Source organism: Aegilops tauschii, chromosome 2 (genome assembly GCF_002575655.3).
Source record: "Aegilops tauschii subsp. strangulata cultivar AL8/78 chromosome 2, Aet v6.0, whole genome shotgun sequence".
Classification (NCBI taxonomy): Eukaryota; Viridiplantae; Streptophyta; class Magnoliopsida; order Poales; family Poaceae; genus Aegilops; species Aegilops tauschii.
Genome location: NC_053036.3, coordinates 390,230,166 through 390,254,095, shown reverse-complemented (window position 1 = coordinate 390,254,095; position 23,930 = coordinate 390,230,166). Strand labels below are relative to the sequence as shown.

General features: G+C 41.0%; 1 protein-coding gene across 4 annotated transcripts; it reads left to right on the top strand.

Moving 5' to 3' along the window:
* The first annotated feature begins 361 nt into the window (after positions 1–361).
* On the top strand, positions 362–22,076 carry LOC109759553 (DExH-box ATP-dependent RNA helicase DExH7, chloroplastic). Of its 4 annotated transcripts, none has more exons than XM_045233083.2 (35): positions 362–775; positions 855–960; positions 1,280–1,482; positions 2,624–2,723; positions 2,863–3,236; positions 4,734–4,952; positions 5,155–5,266; positions 5,358–5,573; positions 6,068–6,144; positions 6,233–6,355; positions 8,204–8,290; positions 11,410–11,510; positions 11,624–11,681; positions 11,866–11,931; positions 12,036–12,118; positions 12,219–12,402; positions 13,012–13,170; positions 13,256–13,357; positions 13,462–13,614; positions 13,687–13,791; positions 14,734–14,874; positions 15,253–15,342; positions 15,547–15,603; positions 15,731–15,814; positions 16,709–16,807; positions 16,912–17,049; positions 17,233–17,303; positions 17,791–17,860; positions 18,679–18,777; positions 18,974–19,186; positions 19,775–19,867; positions 20,211–20,333; positions 20,903–20,989; positions 21,240–21,310; positions 21,804–22,076. In XM_045233083.2, exons 1-33 carry the CDS (start codon positions 473–475, stop codon positions 20,981–20,983), a joined length of 4,290 nt encoding a protein of 1,429 aa, XP_045089018.1. In that variant the 5' UTR covers positions 362–472; the 3' UTR covers positions 20,984–20,989; positions 21,240–21,310; positions 21,804–22,076. The 4 variants fall into 4 exon arrangements, with proteins under 4 accessions (XP_045089018.1, XP_045089021.1, XP_045089019.1 ...); XM_045233086.2 differs by having other exon boundaries at positions 364–775; positions 1,286–1,482; XM_045233084.2 differs by having other exon boundaries at positions 364–775; positions 21,240–21,339.
* The last annotated feature ends 1,854 nt before the right edge of the window (positions 22,077–23,930 follow it).

Sequence of the window (23,930 nt, the reverse complement as noted above, 5' to 3'; positions counted from 1 at the left end):
CATCAAATGGCAAGAATATCACCAACTAAAAAAATATTAAATATTAAATTCAAATTTAATATCTCACTGCATATAGGTTTTCCTGCCGAAGGCTTACTCATCACATTGATTATAATATTGATTTTGTCACTATTTTTACAAACTATTTCTTTTGTTTCAAAATAAGTATTATGATTTTAATTTTAATTTAAATTAGAACCGTTTATTCAACTATTAAATTTGGACAGTCATTGATTAAATTTTTTGTTGATAGCTTACCAAGCTGGCCGCTTGGTATCAAATTTGGACAGTCAATCAAATTTTGTCAAAGCATGCATCTGGGCCTATTTGCTCGAAAGGGCTCCAAAGTCGAAAGCCTTCCAATCTTCCACCAGAAGCAACTCACCCCCGTCACGTGTCCCGCTGTTCCGGAACTCGATACCCCCAGCGCGCCGTCGCCGGAGACGATCAGACGACACAGCCGCCAGGCCAAATGGCGCCCAAGAAGAAGCAGCCGGTCTCGAAGCAGAAGCACAAGCCCAAGCCCTCTGCGCCCTCCTCCTCCTCATCCGCCGCGCCGCGCCTCGAGATCTCGTCGGAGAACGAACGCCGCCTCCGACAACTCCTCCTCAACTCCTCCACAGCCGGTGCCCCCTTCCCCGCGCCCCTAGATGCTCCAGGGGCGCGTGCCGAATCGAGGGAGCAGAAGGGGCGGCGTCTGCGCGGGGTCTACGACAAGCTGGCCCTGGAGGGCTTCTCTTCCTCGCAAATCGAGCAGGCTCTCTCCGCTATACCAGTTCGTACCCCCAAACGCGTATATAATCCTGCTGCGCTATCGAGTTGGCTGTTCATTGATGAATTTTGTTGTTGGGCAGGATTCGGCGACGTTTGAGTCGGTGCTGGATTGGCTGTGCTTTAATCTGCCCGGCGACGAGCTCCCCCTCAAGTTCGCGAGCGCCGCCGCCTCCTCTTCTCGTGCAGGTATTGGTTTGGAGGGTTTAGGGTTTTGTGCTTTGAGGCGGCGGCTAGTGCGTAATCAGGCGCATTTGTGTGAGCTGCCATGCGCGCGTCCGCATCGTCGTATCTTGTATGCATAGTTGCGATTTATGTACGAGCTTTAGCTCATTTCAGCACTTGCAGTTGTGCTCATTGGTTTAAATTGTGGATACTGGATTTTGTATTCTGCACGCCAGGGTAATGCGCACGCACTCTGCACGCCATGGGACATGGATTCGACTGAATGGCTGGGTGTTAGTTTGCCATGCTTACTTTTGTTGATTACTTTTGTGTGCTTCTGTAGGAACAGAGGGTTCAGTTAAGGTAGTATCAGCAGCGAAGGATAATTGGGTGCCTCAGAGTCGTGGGCCTGTGGAGGAGGCAAAGGTTAGCACTGAGGGGTTGGAAATTAAAATTGGGAGACGGCAAGAAGAGGACGTCACATTGGACGATGGGCGGTCATCGCAAGCTGCATGGATCTTGCAGTACATGGAACAGCAAGAGGAGGTATAGATACATGAACAAGTGATTTATCGTTGGGATTGCTGCATCAAATCTTAATACTCTTTCAATAAACAATGGAGTTCATTAGGCATACGTTGTTTTTGTTTATCTGTTAACAGTTAAGTGCTCAGACCACTCTGTTTTATATTCTGAAATAACTTCGTTTATTTAGTGCCTCTACATCACACCTGTCAGACATACAAAGTTATAAACTAGTTTTTAGGAGACCCATTTCATTGTTTTGACACTTGTGTGCTAATTCGAGACGCTTCCTGAAAATGTTATTTGTTGTTTGAACAGCAAATTAGTTATACAATATATTAACTAATCATCTAGGGCCCTATTCACACCATTTGAAGTCCAATTTATCTGTTAAGCCCATGATTATGTATGTTGTCACGGTCTGTTAACTACTATCTCTGTTATGGAGTGCAAGATGTTATTTTGGACATTGACACAGTTTGGAAATGTACATCTTTGACTGTTTATTTTCACATTATATGTTAGTAAGTAGTATGATATAAAGTATTTATATTGCAGAATGTACTAATGTTATTTTAATGTGGTCAATTTGCATACGAGTCATTAAAGATTGAAAAGTTTTACATCTTCATTCTAAAATGATATCAGTTCAGTAATAAAGTAGACATTGTAGACAATGATGCTGATTGACAAAGGGGCACAACTTCAAATGCATATTGGTACACTACGGACTGAACCATATTATTGTTGAAGTGTATATGTGGATTGCCTAGCCCTTTCCATCAGTTCGGACTTTTGGTTGCGTTGGCTAGTGCATGAAGGTTTGCATGGTATCAGAGCTAAGGTCTTGAGTTCAAGTCATTGCTTTCGCAATTTATCCAAAAAATAGCTGCTGCCCCCCTTTGTCCACGTATAGGCCTCTTGAGCCATACCTCTGAGTCTATCCACGTGTTGACTTTCCGTGTCAGACGTGAGAGGGGGTGTTGAAGTGTATATGTGGATTGCCTAGCCCTTTCCATCAGTTCGGACTTTTGGTTGCGTTGGCTAGTGCATGAAGCTTGTTAACATTATGCCATTATTCCTCTCTCATGTTGTTTCTTTATTCCCTTATTTCATGTCCTATTTCATTGTACATTTGTTCCATCCCTTCGATTGATGTTAGGAGGAGGATGCAAATTCTAATGATTCCTCCACATGGGAAGATCGTTTAGCAGCAAGTTTTGAAGTTGCTGAAACAAAGCCAAGTAGGAGAAAGAAAAAGGGTAAGTTTTACAATTGTATTATTGATATGAAAGCTATATCAATCATTTTCTTATTCTTGAGTAGTTTTTAACATGTCTCTTATAAGTTTTCAAAGTATTTGTGGTTGCTGGATTTCTATCTAATGAACGTTTGTTTCAGGTAAAAAGGAGAACTCCAAAAATGGAAACTCAAAGGAAAATATAAGCCAATCTGTATCTCCTGTGTTGCCTAATTCGGAAATTGCAAGTGTTGAGGATGGTCAGATTGACCTGGGTGCAAGTGAGAACAAATCTCCCAGTCTTGTCCATATTGATGAAGGATCCAATTTACAGAAGGAAGTTCCTAAAAATGCCGGTGAAACTTGCACAAAGGAGGTTGAAGAAGAGGAAGTAGAGCTTGATAACTTGTTTTTTGAAGACTCGTCCGCTTGGGAGGTTGTGGCCCCTGAAATCTTGAAACAGCAACAAATAGAGAAATTGTCACATGACGGTTATGGCCATCTTCTTGGGAACATAGATGATGTATGGAAAAAGGTCAGGTGCTCTTACATGATCTTTATGTGAAGGAATCGTGTACCCTTGCTCTTTACTGTGGTTATGTATGCTCTTTTTTCATATTTGTAGTTTTAGGGCTGTTTTGCATAGCTTGGCTCTAGATTTCTAGACTGGAGCTGGACATGTCAAGTCAAATACAGTTGGCTTCACCTTCTTGCTTCTCTAAGGTTGCTTGGATCTTCCAATTTTGAGTAGGAAAATCGGAGAACCCTTTTGCACTCTATGGGCCCATGTTCTGTGTGTAAACATTTTGCCCCTGAATGCTCTAGTAAGCTGCAACAGCTTTACTACTAAAGATTTAGATTAGGTTGTTTTCGTTAAAGCGGCAAGAGAACATATCCCACCATATTAATATTTCCTTACTCCGTAGTATTGTCTGTTGGATATTAACCCTAAGGTTCATGTGGAGGCGGCAGCGAGAGACTGCCATCTCCCATTCAACTTTGCACAAAATCTCATATGAGCCGTCAAGTTTACCTCCATTCCTGCTGGTCCCCTATTCTGCGGACACAAATTCATGAGTCAAACACAGAATGCAGTAGAGTGAAAACATATACCTGTTCCAGCATATGCCCTTGTACAGTTTAGTTTTAGTTTTCTCTCCTTTTCAGTTCTGTTTTGTTCGCTTTTTGCGCCTTGCGCCTTGTTCTTGATTCGCTGAGTTTTGAGCCCTTTGTACTCTTGCATCATCTTGACGCTCCCTTCTTACACAATGATACACATTTGGGTGCGTGTTCGAGAAAAAATATATATCATGCACATTATTGAAGTTATCTAGATTTCCAGTTTGCTACATTTATATAGCTGTATTATTATGTGAGGTTCGCTGTATGGATGGTCTGTCTCTGAGTCAGGACTGTTGCAGGAAATGATATGATCTCATGTTCCAAATGAGGCCTTAGTTTTTTGGGAAATACCTTAATGGACTACTGCAACAGGAGGATTGCTAAAAAAACTTCGAGGATGTATGGGAGAGAAATTACATTGAGTAGGACAGCTAAGTGCATAAGTTAAATTGAGCTTATACAAATCGTAATGACTGAAGTTGAACAGAATGTCTGTCAATGGCAACTATGTTGCAATGGTTCCATGAGGACTAACAACCAATTATAACATATATGGAAGTTTCATAAGTCGAGGTTTCTGGAGACTCATTATTTGGGCAATGAACACATCTGTACAATCTGAAACAGTAAGGGCCTTCTCAAAGGATTTTTGGAAGACTGCAATCCTTAAGATTTTTTCCTGTGTGTTCTGTTTGATTTGTAGGGTTGCAATACACAGGTCTTTCTCCTAAAGATTCCTTTGCACTATATACCATAGGAGAATTTCCATTTACTCAAACATACTGAAATGATTCCCATGTTTTTTCCTATGGTGTGATCCAACATGTTTTCACTGCCGAAGCTATTTAGGTGTTGTTTTGTCCTGTCATGCATTTGTCTCTAACTGTTTCATTATTATGGTGTTCTATAGGGAGATTGTGGTAAAATGCCAAAAGCTATTCTACAGAAGTTCTGTCAAAAACTTGGTTGGGATGCACCGAAGTATAGTAAAACATCAGAAAAGGATGGTAAATTTATATATGCTGTTAATGTATTGCGTGGTTCTACTGGCCGTGGTAAAAGTCGGAAGGCTGGAGGTTTGACGAAAATTGAGTTACCTGAGAAAGATGAAGAATACGTATCTGTTCAGGTTAGCGTTTACTAACCATATATGTATATGTATCTTATAATGTTTCTTAAAGAGCAATCCATTTCAAATTCAATTAGTTATTCTGATAACTTTCTTGAGATACACTTTGTAATGCTATTTCTTGAGATAACATCTGAAAAATGAATAACCTTATTGTTCCTTGCCTTGAATGTTAATAAACATCTGCTTAATTTGTAAACAGGAAGCACAAAGTAGAGTGGCGACATTTGCTCTATATCAACTGTTTGCTGATCTTCCACTACGTCAATTGCTTATTGAACCATACTCATCACTTGTTTTAAGATGGCAAGAAGGTTAGAAATTTTTGATCATGCATTCTTACCTGATGAATTATAGTTCGTTTGTGCCTTTCTGCTAAATATTGCATGGTCATGAAAAAAATAGGTGAATTAGAATTTTCATCAACATCAAGGGTGCTGGATACCGAGGATAGTCGAAGAGCTGGGTTTGTGGATATGTTATTGGATATGGACGCACATAATACTCTTCCATATCAAATCAGAGGTGCTCCTGAGGGCAGGGCATCCATTGACTCTCCGAATGATAAGGAGACCAATTCTGTCTATGAGAAGAAAGAGGCAACTTTGCTGAACCGTGCAGGTATTTTGCTGAACAGATCATTACTCAAGTTTTTATCTCGAAAGATTTTTCTGAATAACATCAGTACACCAAGCAATCATGAATGTGTTTGGTTATCATTTTCCTCCTTCCAAGACCTTCCTAGTATGTTATTGGCAGCAAGCTTGTCTCTGATGTGTAGTGTATTTAGCAATGACACCTGCCTTCTCTCCTTGAACTTTCTGGCACCAATATGGTTGCATCTTTTTACATCGAATCTGTTCCAGCGGTACTTTTCAACTTGAACCATATTATATCCTGGATTGTTTATCTTGCCTTGTATTTAGTTAACATTGTTTCTCTATTGTGATATCACTACTGTATCTCACTCTCTAAAACTATCTTGTATTATTGTAATTTTCCTTCATACATGTGTTAATAAATCAAGTGTAACTGTAATTCCACTTATTTAATTTTCCTTCATATGCGTGTTAGGAAACCAAGTGTAACTATTAATGTGGCCTTTCTGTAATTAGGATCAAGACCAGAGCAAGCAGAGAGCACAGCTTTGAAAAAGCAGTTGGAACACAAAAGGAAGTTGCCCAAGTATCTGGTATGCAGTGAATGTGCATTGCACTACAAGTATTCTCCATTTTTTTTTTATATTTGTTCTAAAGATTCTCTGTTCACCTTGAATTCAGAAAATGCTGGGAGCAAGAGCTTCTTTACCAATCGCTAGACTGAAAAACCATTTCCTACAGTTACTGAAAGAGAATGATGTAATTGTTGTCAGCGGAGAAACTGGATGCGGGAAAACAACTCAGGTACCTGCAGTAGTTTTTATCCAAGTTCCTTAGTTTTTAATGTTATTTCCTATTTTAGTATCTTATTTCTTTGGTGCCAATGGTTATTGCAAGATAACCATTTCACATGACAGGCAACACGCCTTTGCATCACATCACACAACCGTATCCTCTCCTTTTCTGCGAGTGCACATAGATGATTCATCACAGTTTTTCATTTGATTCCCTAGAGATACGTATATCTTAATTATGGGTGAAGCAAGGGAAGTATCCAATTTTGTACTGCACAAGCATTCTGGCCATCACAAATTCTGCCAGTAGTTGTGGTTTGCAATACCTTGGCCATAAACTACTTGACTCTGAAATTCTCACTTGCTTGCCACATTTGAGAAAGGTTGTATAGCCAACTTGAAAATTTGTTAATTTCGACCTGGCTTTGTTGGATGTACTTGACTACTTCGTATCATATGCCTTAATGAAAATGCAAGTTGCTGCATTGGACATGCTGGCCGACTGTTGAATCCATGTCCATGATGATAACATGTGGGCTCATGCTTGACAGATTCAGCATAGTGCCATCCTCATAATATGGGCGCAGTTAAGATCTTAATCTTTCCATGATTCAATTTCACCATTCAATATGTGAACAGAGTAATCTTGTGATATATATGGGTGTCCTGTCTGTCCAATACAATTGTAAGGGCCGGGCCGGCGAAATTCGGGGCTCTGTGCCAAATTCTAAAATGAGGCCTATTTCCCTAGAAAGATCAAACTATAATCAACTTATCTACAACTCCTTTATGATATTGAATTAAATCCTCTAATTTTAATTTTCTTCTCATGTCTCCTAACTAGATTCATATTCTCTAGAGGACACAACTTGGATATTAATATACAAGTATATAAATGATAAAAATTACAAAATTGAAGGTATACACATCAAACAGTTAGCAGGATCTTATTTGTAGAACTAAGACTGCGGAACTCACAGACGTCAAATTTGTCCTCGTCGAAATGTCCTGGACGAGGCGTGAGGGACTGATGGAGAGGCGAGATGCCATCACAGTGAGATCGATCAGACGTGCACGTTGGACAAAGATGACACACCCTTGATTAGTACTATGAGGATTGTAAAATGAATGTGGCAACGAGCGAGCTAGCACCTGTCCTGTACATTGAACTGCTCTGTATTAGTTGATTTAGAGATTGATTTGATTGAGTCGATTTAGCACTTTGCCGGAATACGGCCGTGTGCCTGCCCACTCACCTGCTATTGTTGCTGCTGTCCCTTGCTGTGTTGAGGGCCCTGCCTATGCTGGCAGCTGCCGGTCCTCTGCTGCGTCCTCGGCCCGCAGCTGCCGTCCGTCTGCTGCGCCGTTAGGGTTACACTGTAGATTGGGATTACTGCTCCTGCGCTCACGCCTTCTTTTGTGTGTGCGAACGATCGGTATTTTCCAACCTTCTTTTGTGTGTGCGAACGATCGGTATTTTCCAGGCCTTTTTTGTGTGTGCGAACAATCGGTATTCTCCAGGCATGCAGCACTATCCGGGCCTTTCGGCCTGCTGGCTGCATCTGTCATTAACTAACATGAAGGACTAGTTACTGATGTGCACTTCTGCTCAAAGAAAAGTTACTGATGTGCACCTAAATTGGTGCCCCTGCCACCTGGAGGCCTTGTCCGGCCGCACAGGTCGCACACCCCTGCGCCCGGGCCTGACAATTGTTATATTTCTAACTTGTTTTTTCTAGAGCACTTGGAAATATATTTGGTACTGAAGACAATGCAGCACAAGTACCAGCTTGGGCTGTTAATTCTAATCTTTCCAGAAGCGTGGAATTTCTCATGGTTATTTGTCATCCACTTGCAGGTGCCACAGTTTATTTTGGATGATATGATTGAGTCTGAGCTTGGTGGTAATTGCAACATTGTTTGCACACAACCTAGGAGGATAGCGGTATAATCACGATTTAGAACTTATATTTCATCTTTTCTTTTCAATGCAACATCATTGTTCTATATTATATTACCTCCGTCCCAAAATTCTTGTCTTATATTTGTCTAGATACGGATCTAGACAAATTTAAGACAAGAATTTTGGGATGGAGGGAGTAGTTGTATGATATACAAAAACTGGCAAGGATGTTGCAACATAATCTTATATTATATTGTATTTTATTTTGGTTGCTCAAATTAATACAAGTCGTCTGGAATTAATTAGCATATGACAGGAGGAAAATAATTTCCGTAATACCCTGAGTTGATTTAATCATTCGTAGTATTTTATTTGAAGTTCATCATGTTTATCTTGCGTTCATGGATTTTCTGGGTTTTTCCGAAGCAATTTGTTTTTTTTCTACTGTTATTTTGTGTGTGTATTAAATAAATTCCGGAAATCAATATTTAGTTATATTGATTTTCTCTCTCTTCTCCCTTTGGACCTTGGACAAATATAGGCATGTTCCTTGCCTTGTGTATCACCACCGAAGCATCTCTCTATTCTCATTTTTTTTCTTTTCTTCTATTATGTTCAACCACCGAATTAACCAGAGGCCCAAGGCCCAGTGAGGAGCACCAAGCCGCACGGCCCAGCCGAGTAGCGAACAACAGGTCGCTCGTCTTCCACCTCTAGCCTGCGCGTATAGAAACAAAATGTCCATGGCTGCCCTCTTCTCCTTGCCCCATCACTTCTAGACCAACACTAGAATTATAGCCCATCCAACCACAAATCCATCCAGCCTGATCGTTCCTCGTTTAATTGACTTAACACCACACAAGAAAACTGACGAACTTAATGTCAGCCATTGACATTCGTCACTTGATCCTCCTCTCCCGGCCATCATTCTCAGAACCACTCACGTCACTACGTGCGCTTGGACCTCCTCTATAATAGCCCTATGGTCTCATTCACCAATTCATTTCGCATCACCCACAATCTTCCCAGCAACAGAGCCGCATCTACACTATGTTTCCCCTACCGTCGCCGCAGGTGAGCACTTTGGCCTGATTCCTTCCACCAATCGAACCCCCTCACCATATCCCACCTCCTAGACATCTTCCTCTGGCCGTTTCATCGTTGGCCGCGCGCACGACGGAGCCATAGGTCTTTTATAGAGGATGTCCAAGCGCACGTAGTGAGGCGACCACTTGGGGCCGACGCCTTTTATCGATTCTATCCGCGTCACAGAGTTCTTAGGCTTGGGTCTAGATCACCGAGAACTCGCCGGAGATATGGAAGTTGAATAAGACATCGACGTGCTCCGGTGCGCGTCGTTGTCGTCGAACTACGGCGATGTAGAGATGGTAGGCGCTGCTCTTTGCGACGAGGGGAACTCCGTGACGCGGATGGAATCGACGAAAGGTCGGCCCCAAGTGGTGGCGGCAACATGGCTCCGTTGTGCGCGCGGCCAACGATGAAACGGCCAGAGGAAGATGTCTAGGAGGTGGGATATGGTGAGGGGGTGGAAGGAATCGGGCCAAAGTGCTCACCTATGGCGAAGGTAAGGGAAATACAATGTAGATGCGGCTCTGTTGCTGGGAAGATTGTGGGTGATGCGAAAGGAATTGGTGAATGAGACCATAGGGCTTTTATAGAGGAGGTCCAAGCACACAACTCCTAGACGTTCCTAACATCATCCAAAATCGCCCTATGGGTTTAGGCTTGGGTTTAGATCACCGAGAACTTGTCGGAGATATGGAAGTTGAATAAGACATTGACGTGCTCTGGTGCGCGTCGTTGTCGTCGAACTACGGCGATGTAGAGATGGTAGGCGCTGCTCCTTGCGACGAGGGGAACTCCGTGACATGGATGGAATCGACGAAAGGTTCACAGGTGACGGCTGCGTCGGCCCCAAGTGGTGGCGGCGACATGGCTCCGTCATGTGCGCGGCCAACGACGACGAACGGCCAGAGGAAGATGTCTAGGAGGTGGGATGTGGCGAGGGGGTTCGGTTGGTGGAAGGAATCGGGCCAAAGTGCTCACCTGCGGCGATGGTAGGGGAAATGGTAGATGTGGCTCTGTTGCGGGGAAGATTGTGGGTGATGCGAAAGGTGAATGAGACCAGAGGGCTTTTATAGAGGAGGCGCACGTAGTGACGCGAGTGGTTCGGAAAAATGGCCGGGAGAGGGAGATCAAGTGACGAATGCCAATGGTTGACATTAAGTTCGTCAGTTTTCTTGTGTGGTGTTAAGTCAGTTAAACGAGGAACGATCAGGCTGGATGGACTCGTGGTTGGTTGGGCTATAGTTCTAGTGTTGATGTTAAGGAGTAAAGAGGTCTAGAAGTGATGGGGCAAGGAGGAGAAGAGGGCAGCCATGGACGTTTCTGCACGCGCAGGCTGGAGGTGGAAGACGAGCGACCTGCTGTTCTCTGCTCGGCTGGGCTGTGCGGCTTGGTTCTCCTCGCTGGGCCTTGGGCGTGTTGTTAATTTGGTGGTTGAACTGAATAGGAAAAAAAATGAGAATAGAGAGATGCTTCGGTGGTGATACACAAGGCAAGGAACGTGCCTATATTTGTCCATGGTCCGAAGAGAGAGAAAATCAATATAATTAAATATTGATTTTCGGAATTTATTTAACACACAAAAAAATAATAGTAGAAGAAAAACCAAATGGCTTGGAAAAACCTGTAAGCAAGATAGACAAGATGAACTTCAAATAAAAAACCAAATGCCTATGAATGATCGAATCGACTCAGGGTATTATGGAAACTATTTTCCTCCTGTCATATGCTAAATTAAATCCAACGTCTTGGTATTAATTTGAGCAACCCAAATAAAATACAATATAATATAAGATTATGTTGCAACATCCTTAGCTTTAGATTTTTTTTGAATTCCTCCCAAAAAAAATCAGGCTCAACCATATAGTGATTGTACATCATAAAATGCTGCATTATTATGAGATCATTTGGGACGGTAACTGCCTATTTCTATCTGTTATATTTAAAGCACTGATCTTGCAGTCACTGGAGATGATCATCCATATCTTTTTTTTTATACATCAATCCATATCTTCTTTTTGATTGAACATACATACATTGTTAAATATAACTTGGATTAGTCTACTTATTTATAGGCCATTTCAGTAGCAGAAAGAGTGTCTGATGAAAGGTGTGAATCTTCACCTGGCTCTAAAGATTCCTTGGTTGGATATCAAGTTCGTCTCGACAGTGCTCGGTGCTTGTTCTTTCTTTCTCATATGCATATGATATACATTCGGAGTTATTACAAGTCTCGGTGGTGTGTTGTAGATATGTTTGTAATAATTTTGATTCTTTCTACTGCTTTAGGAATGAGAGAACAAAGCTTCTGTTCTGTACAACTGGTATCCTTCTGAGAAAGTTATCTGTAAGTACTGCCCTCATATCTATCATTGTTGTGTCTTCATGAAGTGTTTTGATTGTGTGCCAAAGTTTCAGGCTTTCGGCTACTAAAAAATAATACTGTTTTTTTTCTTAATATTTGTTCTTCTGCCTTTGTCATTCCTTAATAGCTGCTAAGGATTCTTTCTTACAAACTTCACATATTTCAGGGAAACAAAGACTTAAGTGATGTTACTCATGTTGTAGTAGATGAAGTACATGAACGCACTATTTTGGTATGTACTTGCTTGTGTATGTTCTTTCTTTATGTGCTACAAAATGTCTTGTTTCTTCGTATGACAGATGAAGCACATGATTAATCCTAATTTGCCCCTTTCAGAGCGACTTTTTGCTGATTGTTCTTAAGAGTCTTGTTGAAAAACGCTCTAATCAACCAGGAAGAAAGCTGAAAGTGATTCTCATGTAATGTCCATTCCCTTATATATTTTCTTATCATTTGCAGTTTTTTGTTGCACCGATTATTATGAGATCTGTGTATTTATATCTTTGTGTTTATCTTCAGGTCTGCAACTGTTGATTCAAGCCTATTCGCACGATACTTTGGAGATTGCCCTGTGATTAGTGTTGAAGGAAGAACACACCCAGTTTCAACTCACTTCCTTGAAGATGTTTATGAGAAAATGGAGTACTGTCTTGCTTTGGATTCTCCTGCATCAGGAGCATACTTCGCACAGCATGGAGAAAAGGTTTCCCTTTGCTCAATTTTTATTCAATACAAATCTATCAACCGTTGGAGCCCCTTTCTAGAACCTTACTGTTGGAGCCTTTGACGACTGCTGCTCTGTCTCAATTACTATCTTGTAAATATCCCCTGTTTTCAAACTGTATACTATATCTTGTAAATATCCCCTGTTTTCAAGTTATATACTGATCTAGTTTTCTATTATATGATATTATTAGCACAGAATACATCTTAGGTTTTCGTGAGTGCTAGATATCTTTTTCTTGATCTTCTGTGTTTGATCACAGTTGTTTTCAAGAATCAAGGATGGCATGCAACTTATTTTCCATGTATTGCCAGCCCAATATGATGCAAGGATATGATGAGGCTCGTACCTGCACAAGCTAGAATTCCCTGTTAGAAACTTGGAAATTTGAATTGTTTTAGGGAAAGAGTGTTATACATATGCTTAATCTTATGGTATACAGTGATAGGCATTTGTGCAAGTATCTGCGCCTTCAAATCCTCGAAGCTAGCCGGTGGGCAAGTTTATATGCATGATACTTGTCCTTCACTGTTTCTCATCATTTGTGTGCTATATCAATGCCTAAATCCTTCTCAATTTCTTTTCCAGTGGAAGCATGCTAGTAGCTCAGTGAATAACCGGAGAGGAATGAAGAACCTTGTCATGTCCTCATGGGGGGACGAGTCAATGCTTTCTGAAAATTATGTTAATCCTCACTATAGCTCCGATTGCTATCAGTCATACAGTGAAAGGACCAACCTGAATCTAGTGAGTTTGTTCTCTGAACCATATGTCTTGCACCTTCTTTTATTACGTTTCAGTTCTCGCTGAAAATCTTCAATTGTCAACTCAGAAACGCTTAAACGAAGATGTCATTGATTTTGATCTGCTGGAAGACTTAATATGCTATATTGACGAGAACTGCCCCTCAGGCGCTGTTCTAGTATTTCTTCCTGTAAGTTTATTGCATTATGTCAGCTTAATGTTTGTTTTTTGAAATACATATATTTCTTATTTCTTATCATGTGGAGCATCCATTTGTCATTGATTGTACTACAGGGAGTTGCAGAGATCGAAATGCTGATTGATAGATTATCTGCTTCAGTTAGATTCAAAGGGGCATCATCTGATTGGATCCTTCCTTTGCATTCAATGCTTTCACCCACTGATCAAAGGAAGGTGTTCCAGTCTCCACCAGAAAACATTCGCAAGGTGAGTACTCTTGTCTCCCTAAATCTAGCAAGTACTTAGTTACTTATTAGTACTTACGACAAGGTATTGCAGGTTATTCTTGCCACGGACATAGCAGAGACTAGCATTACAATTGATGATGTTGTATATGTAGTTGATACTGGAAAACACAAAGAGAATCGTTATAACCCGCAGAAGGTATCTCTCTTGTTTGTATCTGTCATTTGTGCTTTTTCAACAAGTAAAACTTTTCCAACAAGGATCAATACACTATGCAAACCACAAGCACAAGTTCGCCAAGTATAACTGCTGGGTGAAATACTATTGCACTCTCTTTATTAGCCTATGGGTTTCGTCACAACATTCTAGTTGTTAAGCTTCATGGACTAGCCAACGCAACCAAAAGTCTGAACTGATGGGAAGGGCTAGGCAATCCACATACACTTCAACACCCCCTCTCACGTGTGACGCGGGAAGTCAACACGTGAATAGACTCAGAGGTATGGCTCAGGAGGCCTATACGTGGACACAGAGGGGGGCAGCATCAATTTGTGGATAAATTGTGAAAGCCAGGACTTGAACTCAAGACCTTAGGCTCTGATACCATTTTAAGCTTCATGCACTAGCCAACATAACCAAAAGTCCGAACTGATTGTTAAGTTATTTATCTGAAGTAGTGGCCATGGATTTCTGAGTGAAATACCTTTCAGAAGTAGTTAGTATAACCCCATTATAGAAAATTAAACAAATGAAGTAGTGCACTTATGAAATCATACTTGATGGTGTAGTGGTCATATGTGCATCATGTGTAGGTTTCTACAAGGCCACATTGTGTAAAGCCTGTGATTTAGACTTGTAGCCTATGATGCCTAGTTACCCACAGTAGCAAGCGCACGTGGATGTGTTCTAGAAAACATGCACGTGCGGAACACATCAATGACTTAGCAGCTTCGTTCTTTTTGTGGTTGCCCTCGTGACCATGATAATAACCTTTTAATGCATTCATTGACATGATAAAATCTTAATAAAATGGTATCCTATAAGGATGCCATATGTAATATGTTTATGACGATGATTAAGTTGAGACATAATATCTCAAGTAAATGACACTTCTAACTATTCTGTCGCATATTTTTGCAGAAAATGTCAAGCATAGTAGAAGATTGGATTTCTCGTGCAAATGCAAAACAGAGACGGGGACGAGCTGGTCGTGTGAGGCCTGGGTTGTGTTTCTGCCTTTATACTCACCATCGTTTTGAAAAACTGATGCGGCCGTTTCAGGTTATTGCATGTCATACTCACTTTATTTTTGTATAAGATCTTTTGCGTCCAAGATACATCAGTCAGATTCTCTAGAGTATAAGGACCTTTCTGCTATTCCTTGTTTGTTGATCATGCTTCATAAAAACCTACCAGTTTTCCCGCACTTGCTATCTGAGTCCTGACATGCCATCTGCATTTAATTAAAGAAGTTAGAAATCTGAATTCTGCACAAGAGATTTTGCATCCAATATTTCAACATATGCAAATATGTATTGTCTCGACGCAAGTGGGCTACACTTACATTAGTACTATTCATATGCTAAAGATAATCTCACTCATCCTAGATGGAACATTTAACCATTTTGCACTGATATTTCTGTCTACTTTGTTTATAAGGTGCCTGAGATGCTGCGGATGCCATTGACTGAGCTGTGTTTGCAAATAAAATCACTTCATCTGGGTGACATAAAATCATTCCTACTAAAGGTACAACACCCCTCCCCCCAAATGCCATTTTTTTGTGTTGGGTGGGTAGGGAGGCGGGTCAGTCACATCCATGGTACCTTTCAAGTTTTCTGTCACAACATGAGCTTCATTATAGTTATATATGTTTTGATTGCTGTTTTGTGTCAGCTGTGTGACATTGTGTTTCAGAGTGCTCACATTACATTGTCTATCATAATTTTGCAGGCTGTAGAGCCCCCAAAAGAAGAAGCTATCTCCTCTGCAATTGACTTGTTATTTAAGGTTCCATTCTGCTTTCTATCATGTAAACCTGCAGTGTGCTGATCATAGGTAGATCAATATTCATATTTCTTTTCTAGCTCGTCATCAAACTTTATCCTGTCTGTTTGTTGTCTTGACTTTTGAGTAGGTTGGAGCCTTTGAAGGACATGAAGAGTTATCACCTCTTGGCTATCATTTAGCAAAACTACCCGTTGATGTTTTGATTGGCAAGGTGCGGCTAACATATATTTTACTGGTTCATTTATCATATGTAGTACTCCCCCATCCATCGAAAATAGACGACTTCCTAGAAAGTGTACAGTCAAACTTTAACTATTGGTATATAATAAGATTACTGAGATTAGTCAAATCAAAATTATATCATTAGATTTGTCATTTTTTTATAAGCTTGCAGTTCCTATAATTTTGTACTATGTATTCACATACAAAATAGCGGCTGAGGTTGCATCATAGAGACCCTGCACATATCTAAAATGTCATGTATTTTGGATGGAGGGACTAGTTATTTGATGCATACAGTTTCATCAAAGTAACTTGGTAGATTGCTGGGATACCTTTCCTAATTAGCATATCATCTATGATGGTTGCCATAAGACAATCTCACCATGTCAGTTGTAACGTTCATTAATTTTGTTAGTACTGCATGAGAGGAAGGACTAGGATGGATCTTATTTGTAATCTTAAGGTTACCATGCAAATTTGGAAGCCGTTTTACTTCCCCTTCGTCAGTTGGTCTTTAGTCTTCGCTACACTGCCCTATTCACAAAATCTGGAGGCGTATTCTATTTTCAATGCAAGATGGAATTAAAAATTTCAGTGATAGACCCTATTGTGTTCCTCATGTATCTTTGAATTGTTGCATATTGCACCCCTTTTATCCATTTCTGTACCAGTTGACTAATGTAGAAGAATTTACATTGATTTGTAGGTGTAGTGCTCCTTTTCATACCTTGTGATTAATTGAGTTTTGCCACATATCGGTTTTGTATCTGTCCAAGGGTTCACTAAAATTAATCTATCTGTCCAAAATAATTTGTGTAGTTTATACCAACTCTTTTTCTTCCTGTTCTGATGTTCTGATTAATTAAGCCTATGAGAACTGCAGATGATGCTCTATGGGGCTATCTTTGGCTGCTTATCACCAGTTCTTTCTGTTGCTGCTTTTCTGAGTTATAAATCCCCTTTCATCTCTCCAAAAGATGAGGTATTATTTGTATAGAATGATAAATATTTCATGTATTTTATTCTGAAAAAAGTATTTTATGTATTTTAATTATGTCCTGATATTCCTGTTTTTTTGTAACACAGAAGCAAAATGTAGAGAAAGCAAAGGCTGCATTGTTGAATGAAAATCTTGATGGGTCTACTTCTATAATAGATAACAAACAATCAGATCATTTGTTAATGGTTATTGCATACAACAAGTGGTCCCGGATACTGCAAGAGGTAACTGCTTTCTTTTGTTATGGAATTCAGTTTTTGTCATTTGATAGAGTTGTATGTATGCATAATAGTTAGCAGCATGCTTTATCTTAGAATTTACAATTGGCATGGTTTGTGCTGTACATACCAGACACTAAAAGGAGTTACAGATATAAGGATTTCTAAAAAGATGATTCTGAATTGCAGCATGGAGCTAGATCTGCTCATCAGTTTTGCCGTTCATTCTACTTGAACAGTACAGTGATGTATATGATCAGGTTGGATTCCTAACAGTTATTTAATTTTCAGATTCTAGATTGAGATTCTGGTTAGTAATACTGTGATAGAAGGAACTAGTCACTTATCACCGTTTTTGAGATTAAAAAAAAGCCCAGATAAGTCAATTTTCTCGTTTTGTCGCTACCACATCAGCAACCACCCAACCATCTCAATATCACATGGTAACCGTAGTCATACCAGCTAGGGTTTAAGTGAACCTAGCAAAGCTCAAGTATTGGTTGGTAACTTGCAGCTCTCCTCTGTACCCGTGTCGGTGCAAGAACATATCTTCTGTAGTCACTACTAATTGTAAAAGCGATTGTTAACCTGTTTTTTGTTCACGCCTACTTCCAAATTTGTTATACTTTAATATAGAGTCAACTGAGCAATTACTGCTAACAAACATCAGTTTTTCAATTTTATTTTGTAGTAAAATTGTAAAGTAACTGTCAACTACAAACCATCTAATTTGATTTTTATCCCCAGGGACATGCGTCTACAGTATGGCTCATTATTAGCAGACATTGGACTTGTGGATCTTCCTAAAGATAATCTGGTATGTCTTAAAGAATTGCATTAGTAGTTCGTAAGTAACTGAAAATTAACCTGATAATTATTTACTCTAAATTTGGATAATGTGTCATATAACTTTGTCTTGTTAGTTGATTGAAAAAATAACCTGATAATTTACTCTAAATTTGTATAATGTGTCTTATAACTTTGTCCTGTTAGTTGATTACAAACTGTGTACTGAAATCACAAAGCTCATGTGGATCACTTGGGTGATCCTGGCGGTTTGTGTCACATGATGGTCCAAGTTAACTCTGCCTCCAGTGCACTTCTACCTTAAATAGGCATAAACACCTATATCATTATATTTGAATTTGAATATAGGATTCACAATTAATCTATTCCAGTTTTTTTTTTCCATCTCTGGGAGTTTCTCACCCTCAAAAGAAAGGAGGTGCCTTTAGTTTCACTTTCGCAAGTTGCTTATATGAATAATTTTTAAATCAAAATAGCTGAACTTCTACTTTTCCAGATTACAGGTTTAGGAGTACTAACTTGCTAATTTAATTTATGAAGTTTAGGGGCTTTAGTGGCAGTTGAGATATTTTACACTTAGTTTTCTTAATTTGTTGTATGACTACAAAGTTGTAAAAGTCATGTTTAAAATTCCTGTCTCGAGACCTTGAAAATTTAGTAACATCAGATAGAGAAGAGAGGAAGTAGCTTCCTTTCTTTTGGGGTACTGCAGATGGTACAATGCACTTTACTTTTACTCATTGTTGCCTGAATTCTCCTTTTCTAATTTGAGTGGAGACAGACATAAAAATCAATCTTCTAATGCCAATTTATTTTACCGTTTTCCAGAATCAAATGAATGGGAATAGAAAAAGCAATCTTGAGAGTTGGTTTGCCAATATATCTCTTCCGTTCAACTTATATGCTGGCTATACCTCAGTTATCAAGGTAATGACGTGATTTTTGTACACCTTTTTGTCAGTTTGTTGATGTGCACCACAGTCTAAAATAAATATGCACATGTTTATGAAATGATCTCGTACTGTTACTTGTTCAGAAGTATAATATCTTACCATATTGTTTATTTTTCAAAATTTCAATGTTATGCTAACATTTTTATAAAATGCTTATGTGGCATTTGTAGTCGGTCATAAGTGCAGGTCTATACCCTAATGTTGCAGCAACTCTGGAGGGTGTTGATCCAGGAGCTTTGGGTGGCAGAAAGCCATCTGATGTTCTGTTTGGTAAGGATCGTCCTCGATGGTATGATGGAAGGCGAGAAGTTCATATACACCCATCGTCTGTGAATCACAGCTTGAAGTCAGTGCAATACCCATTTCTGGTGTTCCTTGAAAAGGTTTGTTTTACACTTGCATGACTGGATGAGTATCTCTCAATCCCTGCCATCTTGTTTTCTTCTTGGGGTGGATGTTGTCTATTTAGTTAGTTTTTGTATAATATGTTTTTGGTGTCAGATAGTATATGTACCACTACCTTGGCTTCTAGACACTAGCAGATTCAGAGAAATTTGCACGTACTAATTAATTTCTTAGATTCCTATTTCTGTTTGAAGTAGTGCTCGATTTTAGTGACCCATATGTCATATAATAAAGACCTGAATATCCAGCGAACGTCAGATTTTTAGGAATGGCAAATTGAAAATTTTTCCATGGCAAATTATGTTTGCCGAGGGCGGCAAGTTTAGTTGATGAACATGGCAAATCCGCCTCAGTTCATTTTCTTGCCAGGAAATTGCCGTGCTTGCCAAATAAATTTGCCATCCTCGCGCCAATATAAATTGCCATGAATAACGTTTTTCCATGCCTGAAAATCTGATGCCGGATTTTTATCATTTCCGTATAATAATGTATCTGTGATTATGGTATCATCCCCAGCACACCAATTCAGCAAATGCGAGCTCTAAATATCTGTTCCCCATTTTCAGGTTGAGACTAGTAAGGTGTTTCTACGTGATACCAGTGTCATTTCCCCCTACTCACTCCTTCTGTTTGGTGGTTCAATGGTAATCCAACACCAGGTAAGCACCCCCCCACCCACCCCCCCCCCCCCCCCCCCCCCCCCCCCCGCCCGCGCGCGCGCACGGAAATTTAAAATGGTTGAGTATCTGGCAAATACGTTGAACCCCACCTTTTCGAAAAACTGTAGTATATGGGTGTAGGTGGCCATGTGTTCGTTAATTCCCTTGTATTTTTCGTACTATGTCACTCGAGTACGATTCACAATTGTTGGGTTGCACTTAAGCTAACATGTTACTAAATTTGTGATTCTTCAACTAAGATTTCGTCCTCTGCCTTTCATGGTATGCTGTCATGAACCGATCGATGCTCAGAAACAAAAACTTGTATTGGCTTTGTTTCCAGGCTGGAGTGGTTATTATAGACGGATGGCTAAGGTTAACTGCTGCTGCACAGACTGCTGTTTTATTCAAGCAACTTCGCATTACACTTGATGCTGTTCTGAAAGAATTGACAAGAAAGCCGGAGGTATGTTGTCTCCTTTTTGTTTGATATATAAAGGTGAAACCACTGATAACGTGAATATGCCATGCAGTTGTAGCGTCTCCTGCACATTTGTGCATACATTTGCTTTATACTACTCCATATCACTTTACCATTTATAAAAGATGTATAATCTACTTTGAACAGAAGGCTGCTTCACCATATGCAAAAATCTATAACTTGCGGTGAACAAAAGACTGCTTGAAGATGGTATTCATACCATCTTCGCATACATTTGCTTCGTATCATTTAATCGTTTGTAAAAATGTATAACCTACTTTGTACAAAAGATTGCTTCATTATATGCAAAAATGTATAACTTGCTATAAACAAAAGGCTGCTTGAATATAGTATTCATACCATCTTCGCATACATTTGCTTTGTATCACTTAACCATTTGTAAAATTTTGGAACCTACTTTCAACAAAAGGCTGCTTCAGTATATGCAAAAATGTATAACGTGCTATGCACAGAAGGCTGCTTGAAGATGGTATTCATACTATATGCTGTATCTTGCAATTTTCTAATTAGTTGGTCTGAATGTATGATTTCAGATGGCAACTTTTGTTGACAACGAAGTGGTCAGATCCATCATTCATTTGCTGTTGGAAGAAGAGAAGGCCCAACAAGCATGAATTGTGGTAATCTCTTCATATTGATTTTTTCTTGTACATGATCTTACTTGGAGAATGAGCAAACAGCATGGCAAGTATGATCTTGCAGATTTAAATGTTAAATGTGGAGCACTAGAGCTTCTTCAATGGAAATCGTTGTCCTCGACTTTTCAAATTTTACATAGAAAACATGTTAAAACAAGCCTTGGGATGTCATCTATTAAGTTTCGAGGTTAAGTGTTTTGATTTCTGAACTAACTTCTGTTACTTCCAATAGGTCAATGAATTACTGTACAGATAATGGTGGAACTGTGGCGGAATTAACTTGAGAACTTGTCCTCAGATCAGGTGCCCGGATCTAAATTGCAGATGACCTGGTACATTCTAGCATGTTTGTCTTGGTAACTAAGTAGTCTTTGTCCTGATACCTGTGTGCTCAAATCATGCTAGTGAATTTCTTATACTAGTAAAAAAGTTGGATCTAGTGATTTTGGGCATTTTAGTTTGTTAACTTCATTTGTGTCTAACAGACGCCTCGTAACTAGTCAATGAGTGCCAATTTTCGTATACCTTTATGTGGCCCTCCATGTCACCAACTCACCATGTGATCTTATGATTTCATCTCACGAACACACGAAATTATGGGTGTCCCACCTTGTCCATTCTAGTTGTCATATTGGCTAGCAGAAGTGACGTGCACGTCTTTGTAGCGTCACTAGTGCGTGGAAACTCTTCGGTAATGCTGAAAGGAGCATGGAATTTGAAATTATCATGCCTATCATGTTTAGCTAGCATTTACTTTTTGACGCAGTGTGATAATGCATATAATTATATTCTGCAGCTGCTGGCCTTTTTGGAGCACATGAGCTTTCTGTTATACCGGGCCTTCATGCTACATGATGAATGCTATCAAGTAGCGAAGGTTGATTCTCAGGGCTCGCCTGCGGTCTTTTACTGTGTTGGTGACTGACGATGGAGAAGTTTCAGAGTGACCGGATTTCATTGGCTTGACTTCTTTACAGAACAAAAGTGTATGATTTACTCATATCACAATGCTTATATGCTACAGTGAAGATAATTGCATTGAAATGAAATACTCTCTTGCAACTTCCAACTTGTTTAATTAAATATTGTAGTGTTCATATACACAAAAAGTAGAATGGAATGATAGGAAGCCATATTGTTTCTAGAAAGCTGGGCAGCCCGACAGGAGGCAGCTTCAGGGGTGTATGGTAGGGCCATGGTTTCGTCAGCAGGGACGGTCGTTGATGCCCTCCCCTTTCTCCGGCCCATTTTCCTGGCCAAATCTCGTGTCTGGTCGCTTTACTCCTCCTTCGGTAAGGGTCCACTCCTGACTGCTCTTCCTCGCATCTTCTTCACACTCCTAGTCACTTTTTCACCTTTGCCCCCAACCAGGCAACCACCCAGCCTCCCCCTTTCCACAATTTTTACATTTTCTTGAGGGAATCAGATTCTACGACTTTTACTGATTCCATGTCCAAAGAAGTCCAGTCCACACAACGTATGCCCCAAACCGTCCTCGTCTTGACGTATACGATGATGCTCGATCGAGTCCATGTTAGCCCCACATGCACCTTCCAAGAGAATCACGAGTTTGAACACGCTTAAATAAACTATAGACCTCAACTTGGGCATCAATCTTTGTTCCACCTAACCCTATTAAATTGGCGTCGATCAAGGCTTGTCATAGCCAAGCCATATAGTACTATAATACATCTGTATGTGTGCCCCACCTCCATTTGGTTAGCCACACATACATACAGTGTAAAAGCGGATCTTGCATTGTGGACTGCAGAGCGAGATACCATTGAAACCGCCATTCTATATTCATCACAAGCTACTAGTCCACTCTGTTCTCCTCTGCCAAACACACATTGTTAACTAGTAACACCAAGTTTGAACAATGCTTAATTCAGCGAGAGATGTTCTTAGAGCAACTCCAATGGGGCGACCCATTTCGTCCGCCCGCGTCCGTTTGGGTCGGGGCGGACAAAAGTAGCGGTCCAACGCGCCGATCCAAAGGGACGCGCGTCCGTTTTTCGTCCGCGGGCGACCCATTCCAGACCCAGTTTTGAGCCGGATTTGCGTCGGCGCGGACACGAGACGGACGGGCGCGCGCGCCTACTCCTCTCACCGGGCCCGCCGGTCGGTGGCAGCCACCAACATTCCCCCATTTTCCCCAAAAATGCTCCCGCCCGCGCGCGCCCCCGCCCCCCAACCAGCCATGGAGGACGCCATCGACCTCGACCTCGACGCCGCTGCCGGCCTCGCCTCCCTCGCCTCGTCCGGCGCCGTCGCCCCCTTCGGGAAAGGCAAGCCTCGTGCCCCACGCAAGACCGCCGCGGCGGCCAAGCCGAAGAAGGCGCTGACGCCCGAACAGCGAGCAAGGGAGTCGGCCAAGAGGAAGGGCCGGAGGCACGTTGCGGACGCCTTGATCGCAAGCGTGGACGGCATGATGAATAAGGACTCAAGGGAGGAGGAGCGCCGGCGTTTCAAGGCGGAGCAAATGGATGCTTTCATGGAGATCCAAAGGAGGAGGCTTGATCTTGACGCCGAGAAGCAAGCCAAGATGTTTGAGCTCGAGGCGGAGAAGCAAGCCAAGATGCTAGAGATCGAGGCCGCCAACGCCAAGAAAAAGGCGAAAGAAGTGGCTCTTGCAAGCATGATGACCGGGGTGGAGATCATGAAGGTGGATCTCAACGCCTTGTCGCCAAGGAAGAGGCTGTGGTTCGAGAAGATGCAGGCCGACATGCTCAAGTTCGACGACGAGTGATCTATGGCGTCGAGGGCCATCTTTTTGTATGCCGGCAGGTGTGACGGCATGACCACGGGAGCCGCGATGGCGTGGTCGAACTCAAGTCCCATCATTTTTTGTGTGCTGGCATGTGTGCCGGCCGGCTGACGAGTGCGTCAGCATGAACTGTGGTATTTTCTGAAGCCGGCATTG

Coding starts and splice junctions, on each gene's coding strand:
- LOC109759553 (XM_045233083.2), top strand. CDS start 473: ATGGCGCCCAAGAAGAAGCAGCCGGTCTCGAAGCAGAAGCACAAGCCC. Junction 2,724..2,862: donor AAGTAGGAGAAAGAAAAAGG/GTAAGTTTTACA, acceptor CGTTTGTTTCAG/GTAAAAAGGAGAACTCCAAA. Junction 8,291..11,409: donor CACAACCTAGGAGGATAGCG/GTATAATCACGA, acceptor ACTTATTTATAG/GCCATTTCAGTAGCAGAAAG.